The 21,678-nt window shown below is 37.7% G+C and overlaps 1 protein-coding gene across 6 annotated transcripts in view; it reads right to left on the bottom strand.

Annotated features, from left to right (window-relative positions):
* Positions 1-21,678, bottom strand: part of tenm2b (teneurin transmembrane protein 2b) — a 289,835-nt gene that overhangs the window by 85,492 nt on the left and 182,665 nt on the right. For 2 of the 6 annotated variants that reach the window (XM_051876630.1, XM_051876633.1), the window contains one exon: positions 4,798-5,007. The exons of 2 other annotated variants lie outside the window; for them this stretch is intronic. In XM_051876630.1, the coding sequence (XP_051732590.1) occupies positions 4,798-5,007 (210 nt within the window). Of the gene's footprint in view, positions 1-4,797; positions 5,008-19,374; positions 19,634-21,678 lie in introns of those variants that run through there. 2 more of the 6 variants (XM_051876634.1, XM_051876636.1) reach the window with 2 other exon arrangements.

Below are 21,678 nucleotides of genomic sequence, written 5' to 3'. Positions count from 1 at the left end.
CCAATTTCCTTATTATCGCTTTTTTTCCCCACAGTCAAGACACTCCAGAAATAGCGAAAAAGAGCAACACAGAAAATACATATGAATAATTTATCTGCGGCATTAGCACGCTAAGAGCGAAGCTCTTTCCAGGAGCAGTGAGCGTCGAGCAGCGCAGACGGCTGAAAACTGGGTGAACAAGATGACTCGACAGGGAGAGGATGACAAAGAAAGGAAGGACGGAGAGGAAAGTATGAGAGCGGCACAGAAACTCTGGCGGGAAGGGTGGAGGGCAATTGAGGGAACGGCTGAGGGACTGAGGGACGGGAAAAAGAGCAAGTGAACTGACAAGACAGGTCTCCCAGACGCACGTTAAGCTCTGGTTCCCAAGCACACTGCGCCCGTGTGGATGACACCTTTGAGACTGAGAGGCTCGAGCACGACCCGTCTCACTGCAACATAATCACACACACAGGCATGCGGAGGAGAAGAACATCAGTGCATACCAATTACTCTTGCTTCAGGGGTGGGAGGAACGGGGCCACAGTGAGCATCGCTGCCACCTCAGACCCGTGCTGTATGTTGAACAGCTTGTCATAGCCGTGCTGATACAACATATCAGTATTGACCAATGTCAGTTTTTTTTTTCTTCCCCGATTTTTGCCTTTATTGTGATCGGATAGTATAGAGTGGACAGGAAGCATGGTGGGAGAGAGAGGGGGGATGGGATCGGGAAAGGTCCACGAGCCGGGACTCGAACTCGGGTCACCCGAAGTGCAACAGAGCTACGCTGCCCACAAGGCTATCGGCGCCGACATATCAGTTTTTTTTAGTTTTTTTTTTATCCATATTAGTCAGAGAATTTTATGGCTTATTTATTTATTAATTTATTTATGTTCCACTCCTTTTTCAGTGTTAAGTATAAAAAAGTAAAAAATTATTTTTAGCATTTTTATTACAGCCAATTCATTATTATATAATTATTCATATTAACAACTAGCATGATGGTTGCACATGAAAACCACTTTTTCATGCATTTATGCAAGTTAAATAAAATATATGCATGATTATTAAAATATTTAATATTATTATGCAAATATTTGATATATTTGCTTGAATATATGCATGATAAAATAAACTCTTTTTTAACAACCAGGCATATATTTGATTTAACTTACATATAGGCAAGAAAAAGTTGTTTTGATGTGCAACCATCATACTAGTTATTAATATGAATAATTATATAATAATTAACAGCTACTGTATTTGCCAAAACTTCCATATTGTTGCATAACATACAAGAGAGATTAATAATTGTTTTGTCATTTATAAACCTGTTTTTTTTGTGTGTGTGTGTGTGTGTGTGTGCTTTTTTTTTTTTTTTTTTTTTACAGATCAACCAACATACTAGTTATCATCAAAAACATAAAAAAAAATCTATCAGCTGTCATATCTGCCAAATGAGCATTAAAAAAGAACAGTCAGCACAGAGATGATGCTGTTTCCTGTACTCATGGCAAACTGTGATAATTCACGCATGCTTAGAGATGACCGTGATTTAAGGAATATAACAGTTCTGCATGATCACCTGTATATTAAATGTCTGCAAGTGTTTAACATGCACAGAGGAGTAATATAACTGCCTGGTGTCATGCAATGAACCTTCATTATGAAAGGATTACTGAATATAAAAAGCAAACATCTGTTGTATATAATCATGCCTTTCTTAAACAAAGATAGGCCTATAATTCCACTTCTATAAAATGATGACCCATTTCGGAAGCCGCTGCAGATGAGATATGATCCGTCTGCTATGCTGACTGATAAAAATATGACTGATGTAAATATCAAAGGTTTTTCCTCATTCTGCATGTTTCCAAAGAGTGTTGAAAGACTCCTAGTTAATTAACACTCTTAACTTAAAAAGTTGTCAGAGCTTATGTTAATATATTTTAACTGGATCACCACAGCCTTCATAACTCAACAGATATTTGTTTGTCTGCTAGGTTGTGCTGAACACAATATATCTGTCCCTGAATCAGGTTTTATTATGTAAGAACAAGAGAAAGCAGTGAAAAAATATTTTTCAATCTGATCCAATCAATTATACTAATTTAATAAATGATTTTCTGTATATAAATAAATAAAAAAAATGACTTATATTAACATATTCATGTTGTAAATAATTACAATCTCACGCTATTTGACTAACTGCCCAGTTGTAACAATTTTTTGAATATAATTATAAAGCATAATTCTAAAAATCTAGTTGCTCTGATCATGTCAGTGAAGTATACTTAATGTATCACAACAGATTAGTGTACAAATGTAAGTTTTGAATGTAAAATGTGTATATACTGCTTTTACTGAGCAAAAAATAATCCCTAATTAAAACCCACTAGATACAAAAAAACATTTATACAAAAAAACATATATATATATAAAGCATTAGAAACTACAATACTAAATCTATTCTTGGTGTCTGCATGAATGATGCTGTATTATGTTCTAAACAAATTACTTTGAATGCACAGGTGAATAAGAAAAATGTAATTAATACTGTGAAAAATAGATGTTTTTTAAATAAAGCTTTAAAGCAGATAGATTGAGAAATGGTCTATACACGCACACACACACACACACACACACACACACACACACACACAAACAAAATAATTAATTGACCATCCAATCCAATTTATACTAAATAAAATAAGCAAAGTGTGATTTTATATTCATATAATAACAATGATGTGCTGTAAATGGATACCAATGCCAATTTTAAACAGTGCAAGGCAAAAGCTTTCACATTTAATTTAAAAAACTGATTTCACAAAAGTCAAGGACGCATTTTGTTGTTGTTGTGAACTGAAATATTTTAGGCAAAAATGATAAAAAGGTTATCAGAGAAATCAGTAGGATCTCTTTCATCCAAGTTTAACAATACAAGTAGCATTACGTTTTAGTTCAAGAGGTTAAGGAAAACAGGAGGACTGTCAGTACAAGTGTATGGAGAGAAAGTGAGAAAGCGCTAAAGAGAGAGAGTGGGAGAGAGCACAAAAGCGCTGTGGCGGGCCGAGGGTGTCAGGCTTGAATCGTCTCAGATCTCTTTCCCGTGACAGACTGTTAACTGCACTCAAACACAACACCCATTTACACAAACAGACACCTGTGCCAAAAGGCCATTGCTTTTATAATAGAGCATATTCCAACAAAATGTCAAATATATTTGTAATTTATTATTGATATATTTGTTATTTAAAATTTGTTGGATGGGTGTAAATTATGATATGAACCAAGCGTTTATTTGTGATCAAAGTGAGCAAAGAGTTCACTAGACCTTTGGTTTTCAGCTGAACGGTTCTGACCCAAAAATAGTTGTGTTCTAACAGCAGGGGAAAACCATGCTGAATGCAAATGCAAACACAGACAGGTTGTGTGCCCTCACCCTTTAAATATAGAGCAAAAACTGTCAAGGTAATAAAAGACACGACCGAGACTGCACTTGTAACGAGAATAACACTGTTTGTAATGAACACAATGTGTTTGTACAATTAATTATTAGCTGCAGGGAGCATGAAACCTTTGGAATGGAAGAGACATTTAGAAATAATTTACAAAATGTATTTTTAAAATTATCATTTTTTCCATAAAGCCTTGGTAGTGTACAGTAATAATAAATTTCAACATGTAATTTTAGGCAAATTTATGTTTACTTTTGTAAACATGACATCCAATTTATAATTACAGATATCTAGATAATACAACAGATTCTTAAAGACAACAGAAAACCAAAATATAATAATAGTTAAAAGCAGTCTCTGGTTCAGTTGTGCATGAATAATAATTTTATTTTGAAAGAAAAATGTTTTTCATATTTCAAAATGTTACATTTTTCTCAGACTGAAATGACTGCTATCATTTTACCAAAATTAACATTGTATGATAATATCATTGCTCGAGTTTTACATAATTTTTTGTTCTGTTTTACTTGGAAATACATCCCATAATAGAAGTTAAATGTATTATAAACACAGTTTTATGTTGCCTTCAAACAACAAGCTATAATAACTACGGGTGTAACAATATACCGTGTCACAATATATCGCAATAAAAAATGCAACAATATCATATCATGGATAGTGACAATATGTGTTGTGCATAGTTCACCCAAAAAGAAAAAATTACTGTGTGAGAAAAAATTCAAGTTTACAGAGTTTTAGTGTCAGTACTACATTAAACTACTATATATAATGTTGAATATAATGTATAATAATGCAATGGGGGAATATTTGTGGGTCCTGATAACGCCAAATGTCTTATGTTACCAGTAAGAAGTGGCCTACATTATTTTAAATATATCTAGTCAGTGACAGAGTGAAACATATTCATATAAAATAAATCTGTGTTTCAGCGTTAGAATCATGAATATTTTTATTCTGGTGTCACCGTTGTCCTGTGCATTGGGTTACCAGCACCAAGTTCAAGCCTGTTCATTTCCACTCTCAATGTAATACCAAATGTAGCATTTTAATCAACAGTACATTTTTTGTTATACTTTTACCATATGTCTTGGAGTATCGCAATAATATTATATCGAGGGTGATATGTATCAAATCGTGACATGAGGGTATCGTTACACCCCTATAACCCTAATCTAATTTACACCTTATTCCTAAAATCTGGTTTATGGCAGGAAGACAGCCTTGTACAGGAGGGTTCAGAGTCAGAGCAGTGTTGATTTTATGTGGCTGAGAGAGACGATGGAAGGGTGCTGGATATGATGGAGAATGCGGCAGCGCGGTGAGACGCTCTTACCGATGGTGGGGGGCTGTGCACGGAGCAGGTAGGAGTTGGGGGAGAACTCGTCGTCGGGAGGGGGATCCAGTATGGCATGGGATGAGCCGTTGTCCAAAAGGGGCATCTGACACTCCCTGATGGAGGTGGCGGCCTGGTGCAGGGGGGCGGAGGGGGGAGGAGGGGCTGGGGGGAGCAGACTGGATGAAGGCGTGGGAGGGAGGGGGCGACCTGAAGGACACACACACACACAGTGGGAAAAGTGTGTTACTTTATGGAGGGAAATCAGTGCTGTTTGATGAAAGGGAACCACAACCTTTTTTTTTTTTTTCCATTTCACAGTTATATTTCACGAGACAAAATTATAGAATTTACGCAAATTATCCTGTTCAAAAGTTTAGATACCCTTGGTTTGTGTCTCTTTCAATACCAATGACTGCTTTTAAATAGTTGTCTATGACATTGGTGCTCAAGGAGATTATTGAGAAAGAAGGGCATGTAAACTTTTAAATTAGATAATTAGTTTAAATTCAAAATGCAATTTTTATGATTCCTCTTATTTATTTATTTAAAAAAGGGGAGTATGAGAACTAATGAGCAGGACTACAGTATGTGCAGCATAAATCCAACAGCACCGATTTTAGACGGCAACACTCTCTGCTTCTGAACTGTCACCAAAGACATTTTTTTTCACATCTGTTTGTGCTCTGGATTTTCAATCTCTGCACATAGTAAACTCTGACATGAGTTCTACAAAAACGAGACAGGCAGACAAAAAGAAAACATAAATGAAAACTCAGAAATGGAGCATTGAAATACAAGGTACAGATACATCAAAACCAACAGCCTGTAGAATAAATACCGCATTGAAAAGAGAGAATTGTGAAGCTTTGAGACGCTCCAAAAAATCTTCAACTTTAAAAACCGTAGTCTGAAAGGAGGTCGGCTTTGATGTGCCTTTTAAATTAATGAACAGGCAACATACAGATAGAATATACTGACGGTCTGTATGCAGTAGGGATGCGCAATATAGTGAAAATACGAAATTCGATGTCTTGAAATATATCACAATATTTATGCATTTGCTTTTCATTGGCTCAAGGGATTTTTTTTTTTTTTCAATAAGAGAAAGCATTTTAAACCAAACAAGCACAGTAGCCAAGTAGATTTTGCACTTAAAATAAATTAAAATATAAATAATTTAAGAATGTACTGTATATTTAGGAAGTAAAATGGAGTGAGTTAAAAAATATAGTTAAAAAAAAAATCAAGCCATGTTTTCCTGCCATGTTTTCCTGATTTTTATTTTTATTTTATGCGTTAACAGCGGAGACGCTATTAATATTCATCTTACATATTGTAAAACTATAGTCAAATGTCACCTTCCAAAAAGCTATAAACAATAAAATCATCACAATAATGAGGATGATTGTTAATTTTATATTGCTAAGAAAATCATTGCGAATATATTATGAATCTTCAATACGACATCACGCTGTAAAATGCTGCAGTGGTTTTCTCATTTGGTTGGCCATGGGGATGACACAACAAGCAGAGAAAGGGATTCAGATACATGATCAACCCATCAAGCACATGCTGGGTTTGTGATTGGGAGCAAGGCCAGCTGATATATTCTGGACATTTTACCACCCCGTACTATCTGCACTCGTGTGCAGCCAACAGTCAAAAGAACCGCTGTGCCGGAGTGGAACTGTGTCATCGGGGCTCTCCATGTCATGTCTACAGTGACTAATTTAATCAATTCCTCTCTCTGTGTCTACGACACCATCCAGCCCTGCTGTGGACATAATACACACACACACACACTCCAAAGGTAATGGCTCTCATTCACTAATAATTATGAACAAGCGCTCTTTCTTACAGCTGTGTAAATGTAAATGTTCTCGCACAGAAAAACAGGTATGCTAGAAACCCTATTTCTAATATTTATGAACGTGGACTATTTAACACAGGGATTCCTACACTTTTTTGTTAACAAACCCCTTTAACCTAAAATATTTTCTTGAAATACTCCCTGAAAATTTTTAACATTTTGTTTTATATTGATTTGTTCTTATTTTAAAATTATTTATTTTCATTCCACATTGTTATGAGTAATGAAATATTATTCAGTTTGGGGAAACCCTGGATTATTAAATAGAATAATCTTTAAAGAAATAATAAGTGATTATGTCAAACTACACAATAAGGTTCCGTTCCATTCTGTAAATTTAACCTTTATATCAGGACTGTTAAATCAACCTGACATTTTTGCAATTATGCCCACAAAATTTCAAAAGAATTTTAATGAAATATTACATTATAATATATTAAAAAGATATTAATGTTCATCATAGAATGGGTACACTGAAAGGATTAAATGTATGATTTGCATTGTTTTATGCATTTTTATATGATTAGATGCAGACAAAAATGAGCGTCATATAATTAACTCAGTGTTAACTCAAGTGTTAAGTGTTAACTCAGCGATGAATCACGATTTCTGCACAAAAAGGTTTGCACGGTCACCATGATTTTGCCAATAATTATGAATGACACAACATTTATGAATAACACTGATGTAGAAGCAACCTAAGGGGCCATTCTCACAGAACGCGTCGTTGCATCTAAAAACGCAAAAGACGCAGCATTCGGGAATGGTTTAAAAAAAAAAAAACGCAAGGGTCTCGAGAGGCGCTTTTGAGACATGATGCAATAACGACAATAATGGAAATAGAAATAGTCAAACAGCAGCCTCCGAGTTCTTCTGATTGGTCCACTGTTTTGGAACTCTTTGAAATTCTTTTAACTTGACACGGCGTCTTAAAAACTCGGCGCTCATGTGCGAGGCGCTGCAAAAGACGCGAGACGCTAGCATAACGGTCATGCACGTCCGTCAAGTGCATTTACATAGAAAAACAATGGGAAAGTAGCGCATTGGAATAGAAAAACGTGTTCTGTGTGAACGGCCCCTAACCCTGGTTGTAAGCCTAAACTTGACATAAACTGTGAACTTGTCCCTCAAATCGGATTAGTTGATTGGAGCGTTGTTCCAGGATCAACAAAGATGTTGATCCAGGAACATGTTGTACTTGGTAAAATCACGTTCACCGCGTATACGTGCCATGCCCCACTGTGATTATGATTTCACATCATTTTTCAGATGAGTGGACGAGAAAGAGAAAATCTGCAGTGGCACTTTATTGTCTACCATCAAAGGTGGAAAGATGGGAGAGGACGCAGTCAGACTGTGGGAAAAAGAGTGACAAATCGCACCGTAACAAGCGCAATTTATCACTCACCACACTCGCCCTTTCTCCTTTATCTACCGGGTACACAGAGCAGACACCTGTGGCAGACCAGAAGACAACTGCACACACAAACGAGAACTGCAAACCACATACTCATACACACACATACATTGCCTTTCGCTGTCCTCTGTGAGTGTAATTTGGCAGGTCTTCAAGCTGGAGTGCAGTGGTTAGCTCTGTTTCAGGTCTGATCCTCTCAGGCAAACAGAGTGCAACTCCTGCACAATCCCTTCTTCAATCCCTATTACTCATTCTCTATCTTTCCCCTCCATTTCTTCCCAACCCTTTCCTCTGTTACACTCACTCTCATATTCCCTCTTGATCTGCTGCATCTGCGTTCACAATAGGTTGGTCAGTGACATTTGCGAAGATTTATCATATCGGTGTCCAACATAACAAACAAAGGCAAAGGAGGTCAATAGTCACAGAGGGGGGGAGACAGTGAGTGTCGCCCGCACAAAATGGGAGGAATCATAAGTCATGCATCAACCAAGCAACACATGAGGCCGCCAAACAAAACAAATTTTATTGCCAAGACTATCTCGCAGAACACAGCTAGGGCCTTCAAATTTCAAAAATAACTACAATAATCAACTCATGTCAACTGTAACAAGATGAAACACAATTCTCTAACTCTAATTGGTCAGGTTAATCTCAATAAACTTAGTAATACCATTTTGGCTATAAACTTTGAATGCAGCTCCAAAGTCACAGAAAGGGACACAAAATAACTCACAATATAATGGGGTTATGGAATGGGATCTGTGTTAGACAGCCTATAGAGGAACCCCTTATTGGTTTATCTCAGATTTTGTGGACCAGCCTTCTTAAACTGTTAGTTCACCCAGAAATGAAATTTCTGTCATTAATTACTCACCCTCATGTCGCTCCACACCAGTAAGACCTTCGTTCATCTTCGGAACACAAATTAAGATATTTTTAATGAAATCCGATGGTTCAGTGAGGCCTCTATTGACAGCAAGATAATTAACACTTTCAATGCCCAGAGTGCTACTAAAGACATATTTAAAACAGTTCATGTGACTACAGTGGTTCAATCTTAATGTTATGAAGCGACGAGAATACTTTTTGTGTGCCAAAAAAACAAAATAACGACTTTATTCAACAATATCTAGTGATGGGTGATTTCAAAACACTGCTTCATGAAGCTTCAGAGCTTTATGAATCTTTTGTTTCGAATCAGTGGTTCGAATCAGTCTCGTCTAGCGAAATGATCATTTTCTAAAAAAAAACCCTAAAAATTTATATACTTTTTAACCACAAATGCTTGTCTTGCACTGCTCTGCAATGCACCACGCATTACGTAATCACCTAGGAAAGGTCACACGTGACGTAGGCGGAAGTACCGATCCAGTATCTACAAAGCGAATGTGCAAAGACTAAGTCAAACGCCCTTTATAAAAAAAGGTTAAACGATGATGCAGGGCGATTTTGAAGTTGGAGGAGAAGATGAGATGGAGTTTGAGACATCACGCGTGACCTTTCCAGCGTGATTACGTAATGCATGGTGCATCGCATGCAGAGCAGTGCAAGACGAGCATTTGGTAAAGGAAAAATCCTGGAATGTTCTCCTCAAAAACCTTAATTTCTTTTTGACTGAAGAAAGAAAGACATCTTGGATGACATGGGGGTGAGTAAATTATCAGGAAATTTTAATTCTGAAGTGAACTAATCCTTTCAAGGGATTGTTCAACCAAAAACGAAAATTCTATCATAACTTACCCTCATGTCGTTCTAAACCTTTCTTACATTTGTAAAACAAAAAAGTGGATATTTTGGAAAATGCAATGGTGTTCAATGAAAAATAAACAAACAAACAAACATGGGAGTGGGGGTATATTCATTTTTGGGTAAACTAACCAAACTTGTTTCCTAAACATTCAACTCAACTCAATAACTAGTCAAATTTTAAAATATGTAGTTTTGCACATTAACATGTTTTTCTTTTCTTTTTTTCTTTTTTGGTAAACAATACGAACAAAAAACCTGAAGCAAAATCTTTATTTGCTCTCATTGCTGTCTAAGAAAATCAATTCAGTTCAAAATCAATTCAAGGGACAGCAAATTTGGCTTTGAACATACATAAAGTGATTGAGCACCATGTCTAAACTATAAATGCTAAAATACGGTAGAGGTAGTGCAGAAGAAAACTTCTGTGAATTCAATTAAAATCTCTTGATTGTCTGAACGTCAGTAGTAGCAAACACACTGGCCAGCTGGAGAATCACAGTCAGCTGTTTTTTCAGCTGGACTGGATCATTTTTGGGTAACCTCTTCAGAAGTGCAGTAGTTCCCATGGTGACTGGGCACCTGTGGTTTGTAGATAAATCTGAGAGAAATGGAGTGGGCCGCAGTACGTTCCCTTGATAACACCTGTAAGCGATAAGTTCAAAGCAGCACGGTGCTTCAGCCTCCTGGATCATTTTGTGAAGTTCTGCGTGGGGGTAATTATGGAGTCGTTAAACTTGAAAAATATCTAGGGAAAAATGAACTGCTCATGCCTAACACATGCAAGAAAATATCAAGAGCTGTGCAGGTGTATGTGAGGATTTCTCTTTTCTTTTATAGCTTGGTTGAAAACAGGTGTGGGAGCTACCTTTTCATCTCTCCGTCTGTCTCAACCCATCTGTGTGTTTCCTCATTTCTCTCTCAGTCAGTTTGCTTACAGTGATTCTCCATTTGAGTGTTGTGGGATGCGGTGGAGCTCTTGACTGCCCAATGTCTGTTTTCTGTGTAATAAATCTTAGCCTTGAACAATAGCAGAGTAAGTTCTGCTGAAATGGTTTGTTTGTGTGGTAACCTTGGCATTGTCAGACCTTGGGAAATTTCAATGAACATCACACATTCATAAGGCCCTTATCAATAACAGTCAAACTCCAATCAAATCCTTTAATCCTTAAAAACTCTCATGGCCAAACATCATGAACTGAATAAATTAAAATAAAGCCACAAAAATTGATTTTGAAAATTTCAGCATTTATCAACACAAATGCTCTTTTAAAGACCGCCAACCTCAAGTCAAGTCCAACTATATATTTCTGTTTTTTTATGTAATTTCAGTTATAAAGTAAGTAAGAGAACAGACTGAAAATTTGAACTCGTCTGTATATGTACACGTGACACTGCGCAATACGTCACTGCAAATGCATGGCCCACCAGGCCGCGTCTCCAATGGTTCTTTGCTTATTACGTGATCTAATGCACTGTAACAGGATGTGATCATTTGCAATAATGTGATATGACACTGATGTCACTGAGATTTGACCCTTTCTCTTTAAAGCCCCTGGGGACAGTGTGCTGGACGGGAGGGGCTCTCTATTTTTGGGAAAAGCGCAACAGTTTGGGGGCACATGGAATATGACATTATAGCTCTGTTCAAAAAAACCTAGAGAGCTGCCTATAGAAGCAGTATTTTAAGACATTATAGGCACACTTCTGACACTGCACACATTTAAAGACTCGGTTCTTTTTTTTATGCCATGTTGAGGAAATTATGGCGCTCTCACTTTACCCAACTACTTGCTACTAGTATGTTCACCAAGGTTGCATTGATTTGATCAAAAATACAGCAAAAACAGTAATATTGTGAAATATTTTAATTTATAATATTATAAGCTCCCTTATGCCATTTCTCTGTCCTCACACCACACTTTTATTTGCTATTGCTCATCGTTGCTCTCTGATTTATTGAAGATGTACACCTGAAGCCAGATCAATCGGATTTTAAACAAAAATGTCAAACTGGCTGAGATTTGGTCTTTTCATTTATATGACATTTTCGTCTTTTGGTCAGACTAGTCACAAAGATTAAAGAACGATGAGGCATATCAAGTAGGGATGTCATGGTGAGGAATTTTTCGCACTGTATATAAACTTGTAACAACACCGGTATTATCGATAACGAATCCCTTTTGAATGCTCACTGCTTTTTTACTTTCGCTTTCAAAATCGTGCATACACTGTGTATTGGCATAGGCCTATAATTTGCAGGCATCAGAAAGCTGCTATCTATAGCCGCGTTTCCACCAAAATTACCCGGAACAATTTGTCCCAGGAACTTTTTTCCCTCCCAGACCTATTGCTAGCTGCGTTTCCAAAGCGGTCTAAAGTACAGTGAAGATAGTCCGGTGACGTAGGACTGCGTGTGACTTTCCAGTTCCTGCTGGATTTCGTCCTCCGCATATAAGCTTAATAAAGCCTGAACCTCATTGTCAGTCCATCGGTCATATTTTTTATTAACTCCATTGTTGATTCGAATAGCAAATAACTCTCACTGCACGCACCGCAACAGACTTAAAAAAATGATGGTTGAAATAAAATGCTGCGTGGAGTCAACCAATCAAAATGCTCCATGAACTCAACCAATCAGCATGCTCAGCACCCAAGTCCCACCCCCGAAAGTTCCGGAACTTTGAAAAAGTACTACCTAGCGAGCAGGTACTTTCTAAGGGGGAATTTTTTACCCGGAACTTCATTTAGACCCTGGTTCCTGCAGTCGAAACACACAAAGTACCACCCCAAAGTTCCTAGTTCCTGGGGAAAGTTACTGCGGTGGAAACGCATCTTATACGCAGGGTACTGAAATCGCTTTTAAATGCGTGCTCGCTTTTTACTTTCGCTTTCAAATTCGCGATCACGCATACTCTGGGTATAGGGAGCGGGGGTACTGACCGCACATTTTACAAGATATTTGTCAATGATGCTCATGATCTGTTGCACACCGCCATCGTCTTGTCAGTTATCTCTCTTTACTCTCGTCACATGATAAGTGATATCTGACTCCAAAACTGTGCTTTATCTGTATGGATCAGAGCAGACGCTTTCTATTTATAATTGTAGCTTCCGTTGTCTAACTGAGCTAAATGGTTTTTATTTCTATAAAAAAAAAAGCGAAATTACATTGGAGGCTGTGCTGCAGTGGCCAAGTTATGTAATCGGTGTACGGCCGAACACTGTGTAACAATGGTAACACCGACTACCGCGGCAAGACTAATATCAAGCCCATTAAACATTTACTGCCTCAAAGCCGTTTTACAGAAAACCGTTCCCGCACAGTGAGCAAGCCTAAGGAGATTGTGGCTGTTTAAGGAAAAACAGGCTCAGTTGGGGAAGCTCATCCTCCTCTGGCAAAGCACAAATAACAATAAATGTACATACGAAAAACATTATCGAACTGTATGGTATGTATAATACTTTTTGTTTCATTTATGCTATGAATTTTGGGATCCCGACATTATAATGGACAGTATGAAAAAGGGTATACTCATTTTAAACTTTGTAAAAGATTATGTTTAAGTGTTATTAAATTAGTAGCGATTTTTAAGATTAACTTTAAGTTAGTTTTAGATGACCGTAAAGGTTGTCTAAATATAAAAATATCAGCCAATACTGATAGATTAAAAAAAAAAACCTCTAAGTGTCAGCCACAAAATAACTGAAAGATATCCAAAAAGGTATCAACATACTGTACATTCCTAGTTAAATTACTAAAATGTTTTGAAATTCCCATCATTAGATATTATAGAACTCAGAATAGATATCCCAAGGTAAGAACAGCTTTTTTCTTGCAGTTTAAGCAAAGCTTTCAAGTATATTTCTCTGATTATATTCTGCAAGCTACAGTATTAAGATACATGGTAATATCAGTACTTATCAGTCAATCTGGACTGGTTTATCATAAAAGAGAGTCTGCTTGTGAACTGCTGAGTCTGCTCTCATATAACACAAAGCAGCACTTAGGACTTCTCTTCTGTCATCAGCTTTTGGCTTTCCTACGAGGGCATGAATAACTCACTGCACCAACCCACCGACTGCAGCTGCCTTTGACATCTGCTATCTCAAATAGACGATATTCTTAACTGGTGTTGCGACAGAACAAAAGTGGCCTACTTTTTTTTACCCTCTCCTCCATTTTTGCTTCTTTCTCTAAAGCTTCCTCCCCGCTCCTCCATAGAACATCCTCCCACCGATACGCCTTCCCATGTCTCGAATCTTAAGAACTCCGCAGCCTTGCCAGGGATCAAAGAGGATGAGTTTCATCCAATGAGATCGCGCCTTTCCGCATGACAACACTTGGCTCGTTCCAATCAGCGCGCATCATTTCTCCTACTTCTTTCTGTCTGTCTGTCTGGATCACTGGCATAACAAAATACGATTTATTAGTCTGTTCTCACATTGTCTAACAAGGACGTGTTGTTTTTTCCTCTTGAGCAGTTTATTTTCCGAGCATCGCAAACGGTGAGGCATTTCTAATCCATAAGTAGGGATTACTAAATTTAACTGAAGCCTTTGAAGTTAGTGCACTAGATTTGGTCACAGACACACCATATTGCCCAGAGTTTTTCACAGCAGGTCTCAGCGGTAATGAGTTTATGAATCGGTGGCCTCGCAGGATGAGATTATCAACGACACAACGTCTTCATTAATATTTGTCTCTACGAAAACAGAATATTGCACTTGTCATTTCGAGCATATTGCATAAATATCACACACACAAGCATCAGCAAGAGACTCAAACACTGAATGGACAATTCCTTAACTTCTCCACTGCTATAACTGGAGAAACAGTGCTGTCTAAGTGATGAATTATTGAAATAAACTGTGCCTAATCTAATGGAGATCGGGGTTGTTCTAGTGCTGGGAGGCAGATGTCAGTCAGAGCTGACACATGTGACAGCTGTGTGTGTCAGTGTCCAGAGGCGATGAGAAGTGCCCAGGGGAACAGCTGTCTAAGGTCATTAGTGAGGAGAGGGCTAGTGGGCAGGGTGGTCAGCCCTGTATCAGGCTGGACAATGTGAGGCTGTGACCGTTGACACGTGGTTTGGGCAAACATTCAAGTCCGGCAAGGATGAGGAACACTGCACTGAGGCAAACTCGGCAATGCTTTGCATCATCAGACCCCGAGGAGAAGAGCAGCGGCTGTTGTTCAGCACAGCTCCCCCTATAGAGTATCAGTGCTGGGAGTGATGCAACTCTTGTACAGCAAGGGAGCTATCACAACACACACATGCACAATCACTTAAAAAGAAAAAAAAAATCAAAACATACAGAAAATAAGAGCAAAAATGGTTTCAATTCTGAAGCATACATTTCTGAAGCATATTATGCATTTATTTTAAGCTCTAGCCACCTAGTTACTGTTGCTTACAAGTTTTAAAAAAACATCCCATAAGAAAGAACAAGAGAGTGTGATTTTCAGTAAATAAGTGTTCAGTGTTCATAAAGAGGTAAAAAAAAAAGAAAAATGGACGAGCTATTATTCTTGCATGGGCTTGAATGAATAGTAGCATTCTTAATAGTAGTATTTTTAGCCATGATTCTTTGAAAGAAATTGTTATACTGAACAGAAACATGCAGATCAGAATCAAGGCAAACACTTCTTACAATCAAATAAAAAAAAAGGCTTAATATAACTGCAATTTAAAGTGAAAATATTTCTAATACTATGCTTTCATACTGTGAACTCTTTAGTTACAATCAACACTATGAAGTAATGTTAAATTAATAACATTAATTTACCTTTAAACGTATGTAGGGGTGCTTTCTAATGTTATACATACATAGATATGTATGTAGGTGTGCTTTCTAATGACATACATTTAATCGCAGCATGAACCTCTCCAAAAAAAAAAAAAAAAAAAAGGAGTTTATAACATCTTTGGGCACCATGTGTCACTATTATAAGTGGCCTGGCAACAATGTTTTAGCATGGTTTTGGATCACGTCCATAAAATTGCATTAAAAGTAGCCAAACGCACAGATGCTCCATAGACTTCATAGACTAAAAAGAAAATGGCGGATGGCAACAGTTGCTAAAGTAGGATGAACAGTAACATTTTGCAGGCGTAGTGATGCATCGATTGTTGGATAAGCAACACAAATGAACAAGCGCACAAAATAATTAAGTCTTTAAATACAGTAGAAAACATTCTATTGCTGTTTGGGGAACACTGAAGTGTGAACAAAAAAACACTGATTTGAAACATTGTGCACTGAATTCTAAATGAAAAAGGGTTTATAAATATTAATATAATAGTAATGAGTCATGTTTTATTTTACAGATGAGAAAATCTCGCTCTATAAGACTTAATTTAAATGATTGTTGAAACGCTGTACATTAGCATGACAATGATAAGTACTACAAAACAAGTCGTTTTTATTCCGCATATAAAGCTACATACGTTCAACAGAGACTGAAAGAGAAAAAGCACATAGCTGTAATTAACATGAAGAAAAGACTGGGGATTTAACAGCAAACACTAATTCCATATGACCTACTTATTCGAATAGCATTTCCGGACTGCCTCTGGATAGCTATACTGAAACATCAAAACAGCAAGTTCAAACGCAACTGACGCCAAATATACTATCATTTTATGCATATTTATCAACAAGAACCGAAACTAAAACTTATACAACAAAGCGTGAAACGAGAGACCATGGCAGACGGACTAAACTTAGTCTAGACTAAACTCCTGTCCATTAGTGATGATGGAGTGGGCCTTTGAGACGCAGGCCATTAGGCTGGAGGAGTGTGTGCGGAAAATGGGCACCATTCCTCACGTATTTCCTCTTTGACAGCACCAGTGATGATACTCAAAGCATGGGCAGGAGTGAGGGAGTCAGGGATGAGCGGTGGATGAGAGAGATGAGTGTGTCCCTGGAAGACTGAAGCTGTTGGACACCAGTGATGGGAGAGGGAGTGTTCCCCTGTCTCTAAGACTGGATGTTGAAATGTAGGCCAGGGAAGAGAGGAAGGGAGATGAGGGGCCGCAGAGGTAATGGCTTTACGACTCTCCATAAATCATGGAATATGGCAGCACATCTTAAGACCATACCGCCGCTCCCTATACACAGACTACGCAGTTTGCGTAGGGCACCAACTCCCGGGGGGGTGTGGGGTTGGTATTCCCGCATCCGCCATCAGCCTGATTTGATACTAATGCAATTTATGTCATGTAATTTCAATTATGCTATGCATTAACGAGCCCGTTTTCTAAGGCTGCACAATATATTAAAACAAATTAAAAATCATAATATAGCATAGTGCTATCATTTATAAAGCTACACTAACACAGGAGAATACATCAATAAGTTTAAACCCTTGCTCTGAGTTTGCATGTTTTGATGTCCACATGTTCTGGTTCAAAAAACTACAGTGGCTGTAGCATTCCTATTGCAAAGAAGTGGCCAAATATTCAAGATTAAGTGAACATTTTAATTAAATGTTGTTTGGCCAATATTAAGGATTTGAACATGTTGTAAATTGTAAGAACAACAGTCACCAAGCTGTTGGCGCCCTCTGCTTGCTTTTTTATATTATATTACATTATGGGCCAGATTTGATAAACGGTGCAAATTAGTGTGAGAGCGCAATTCCACAAATGCGCTGATGGGAGTGGCAAGTTTTGCACGTGATCTACTGCTGACGCGCAAATTAAAGAACACAGACGTAGACAAATCATTTACATAATGACCAACGCAATCTACCAAGAGCAGTGCAAATTAGCGTTGGGTCACAAATAAGCAGAGCTGATGCTCATCAGGTGTGGGTCTACACAGGCGCAACTTGTTACATGTAATCTGACAAACACGTACACATATTTGGCAAACAATGTGTTCGGATAACGTGGAATACGAGTGGAAAATATTTTCTTCCTTCTACCATGCGCTCTCTGTTCTCTGCGGTGTCTCCTCCTAGCAGCAACAATTGCAGCCATGTCACAAAATGGGTTAAGACATGCTTTTTTGGGCGTTAAATAATGGCGCAAATACAAGTAAATTGACTAGCGCAAACATTAGTAAATTGCGTTGCGTGATTCATTTAAATACTCTCCACCCATAAATTTTGCGTCTAAAAGGGAAACTCCTACAAATGCATATGCAATAAGGTCAGCCGCAAAAACAACTCAGTCCACGCCTTTTCAGCGCTAATTCTGCACTGCGTGCCTTTAGTAAATCCCGACAGTAGTTTTTTAATGCCAAAAGTGAGTTTGCGCTGGCGCAAGCTGTTAGCAAATCTGGCCCTATGTATTTTAATAGTGTTGTTCAATAAAACCATAAAATTACTTGCTTTTGACACTTTCTTTGAACTAATTATTATTACCTCATTGTTATTATATATGTATTTTAAGTCATTTTAAAGGCTGTTGTGCACTTAGGTTTATTTTTATTACCACAAAAAATATTATCCGATTACTCGATTAATCGTCAAAATAATCAGATTACTCGATTACCAAAATAACCATTAGTTTTTATTTAATATAGGCTATAATTTTTATTTTGTATTTTAGCCTATAGAGCTACAAGTGTAAATAATTAGATTTTTAAATATTTTGTATTATTTTTTTCTTATTAAAGTTCTATTCTGACCCCTAATGTAGTGTGTGTGTTTTAACTTCCATAATGTTTGGAGGATAAAGGGGCAGCCCTGTCTTACAACATAAATGTTTAGTTGGTGATGCTATAATGGTGAGTTTCATCTTGATAAAAAAATAAAAAAAAGACAAAGTAAAGCAAAGCTCCAAAAATGTCAATTACTAAGCTGCCTGAGATATCCTGATAATTACAGTATCACAGATGCAAACTTTGATTGCAATCAGGATGCCACAAGTCAAACTTTACATATGGGTGTGTCTCCTGACATAATCAAAACTCAGACGAATATAAATTAGCACTATCATACATACCAGACTCATCTGACAACAATCATTACATTTAACAGATGAACAACGTCAGCCTGAAATAAACTCACTGTGGAGGCAGCGCTTATTCTCGCGACACTAATGCGTATTCAAGGTGAACGGTAATTTGATTATAATGAGTAATATTTAACTTGAGTCATTTCTAAAAAAGGATTTCATTGCCTAATTCAGTTATGTACATACGCGCGCATGCAAAATAACTACTAAATAATTTACGAAGGTGTTTAGGCTGTCGTACAGATTTCCGTTATGACTATCAGACGCTTGCGTGAATAAACCAATTAAAACTGTTCTTCCCCTGTTTATCTCCACATGAATTATCCCACTATAATTATTAAGAAACCAAAAATCATGTCATACTGCATAGTGTACCAACGCATCGATTTGCAGCTCGCGCGGGCATCCTTGTCGGCAGACGCGTCTCCATTTATCACTGAACTTAAATGCCTCTCCTCAGGAAAAGAAGAAAACGCAGCTAAAAGTCAAACTCTCCCTGTCACCGAGTCGTAAACGGATCTAATATAGACAAAATGAGCGCCTTCTGTCAAATGACAGTCTCTTACCTTTCCTTTTCTCCATACTGCGAGCACAGCGTCCTCTCTCTCACTCTCACTCAGTCATTCTGCAGTTACTAGAGTGCTGGGCACGAGCGCTTGCTCCTCAACGGCGCGAATTTTGAATCCCCGTGTTGTATTTGTGTCGTCGTGTTTTTCTGTCAGGCGACGGATGGGCTGTTAGGTGTGTCAGGTGCTGAAACAGAGCGCTGATGGTTATACAAAGAGATGCGGTTCACCGAGACGCGGGCGAATGAGCGAGCGTTAGGTTGGTGAGGTGAGCTCATAGTGTGTAATAGTGACTGAGCTGATTTGAATCAGGGCACCTCCTGCGCGCCCCTCACGGCAATTCTCCTCCAAAAAATATATGCGCTCATGTTCTGCGCTCGGGTATCGCGGCTCCGTGCCTCAGGAAACCAAAACTGATCGCATCGGATACGCAGTGTTGTTTTATCGATACATCATCACTGACACCGTTTCCAAAGATCGATATAAATTAATCAGGTGCTGAAAGATTCATATTTGACATTCCTGCTGCCTTGCAGCCAGAATAAGGTTTGAGCATGTAAATGTCTTGCAATAATGTCATTATTGGCAAGCCTCAGCGGGCAAAATGTCATGCAGAGATACTAGAATCCGGTTTATCCGATTTACTCAACATTATGAGGGATTATACATTCATACATGCATTTTTTGGTAACCACAGGCTTTAAGTTAGCCTATATCCACCTTATTTTGCAAGGCGAAAGTAAGCTGTTTTCTGTGAATGTGCGAGACTTCAGATTATAGCCACTCTAGGTAAATAACTAAAAGAATGACACAGTGCAGTAAATGTTAAAACTATTTGTACAAACCAGTGTGTTTAAGAAAATGATGATGACTTAAAATAATATAATAAAAACCAGTTATAATATCAAGCAGTATAAATGACAGCTTTTTTGTATAAAATAACTGGAAGTGGATGTCACCGGAAGCAAATGGCTTTACAAATGGCTGCACCCCTTCTTACGTTGTAAATAAGGTGCATAAAAAACCCCAGACATTTCTCAGAATATCTTCTATTATGTTCTACATAATGTTCTAACTTTTTTTTTTTTTTTAATAAACAGGTGTTGGATATGAGCCAAATCTTTTTCACACACTTTAGAAGTGGACAGTGATGGCTGTTGGAACAGGACTGGACGAGCAGGTTATGATTGGATCTGAAAGATCATTTAAGGTAATGAACTAAAGTTGAAAGATTGAATTCTAATTATTAACATTAAAGCGTATTAAAGGGTTAGTTCACCCAAAAATTAAAATTCTGTCATTAATTACTTACCCTCATGTCGTTCCACACCCGTAAGACCTTATCTTTGGAACACAAATTAAGATATTTTTCATAAAATCAGATGGCTCAGTGAGGCCCCCAGAAAGCTACTAAAGACATATTTAAAACAGTTCACAAAGCGACAAGAATACTTTTTTGTGCACCAAAAAACTAAATAACGACTTTATTCAACAATATCCAGTGAGGGGCGATTTCAAAACATTGCTTCGTGAAGCTTTTGTTTCGAATCAGTGGTTCGGAGTGTGTATCAAACTGTCAAAGTCACTCCCCCTAGTGGTGAACCATTGAAATTTCGAAACACTTATTACGTAAGGAAGCCTTGTTTACTGAAATCACGTAACTTTGGCGCTCCAAACCACTGATTCGAAACAAAAGATTCGTAAAGCTTCAAAGCTTCACGAAGCAGTGTTTTGAAATCGCCCATCACTGGATATTGTTGAATAAAGTCGTTATTTTGTTTTTTGGTGCACAAAAAGTATTCTCGTTGCTTCATAACATTAAGGTTGAACCACTGTAGTCACATGGACTGTTTTAAATATGTCTTTAGTAGCTTTCTGGGCATTGAAAGTGTTAATTATCTTGCTGGCAATGGAGGCCTCAATGAGCCATCGGATTTTATGAAAAATATCTTAATTTGTGTTCCAAAGATAAGGTCTTACGGGTGTGGAACGACATGAGGGTGAGTAATTAATGACAGAATTTTCATTTTTGGGTGAACTAACCCTTTAACATCTGTTTTATCCTCACTTGAATGAATCAGTTCAGGAGGAGTATAAGAACCATAAGGTCTGTTTGCTGTCACATCATGACAACAGAATCAATTTCCCTGGCATGTTCCCTGGGAATTCTCGGAATGTCACAGTGTCCTGGCCCTGAGCTTGTCAGCTTTGCGCTCTTAATGGTACGGATACAGTCATGTCACTGGATATTATGATAATACATTACGTGTGAGTTAGACATTATTAAGGGGCACAAAACATTAC

The sequence above is a fragment of the Ctenopharyngodon idella genome, chromosome 21 (genome assembly GCF_019924925.1).
Source record: "Ctenopharyngodon idella isolate HZGC_01 chromosome 21, HZGC01, whole genome shotgun sequence".
In the NCBI taxonomy this organism is placed as follows: Eukaryota; Metazoa; Chordata; class Actinopteri; order Cypriniformes; family Xenocyprididae; genus Ctenopharyngodon; species Ctenopharyngodon idella.
This window is presented reverse-complemented; position numbering and strand designations above follow the sequence as displayed.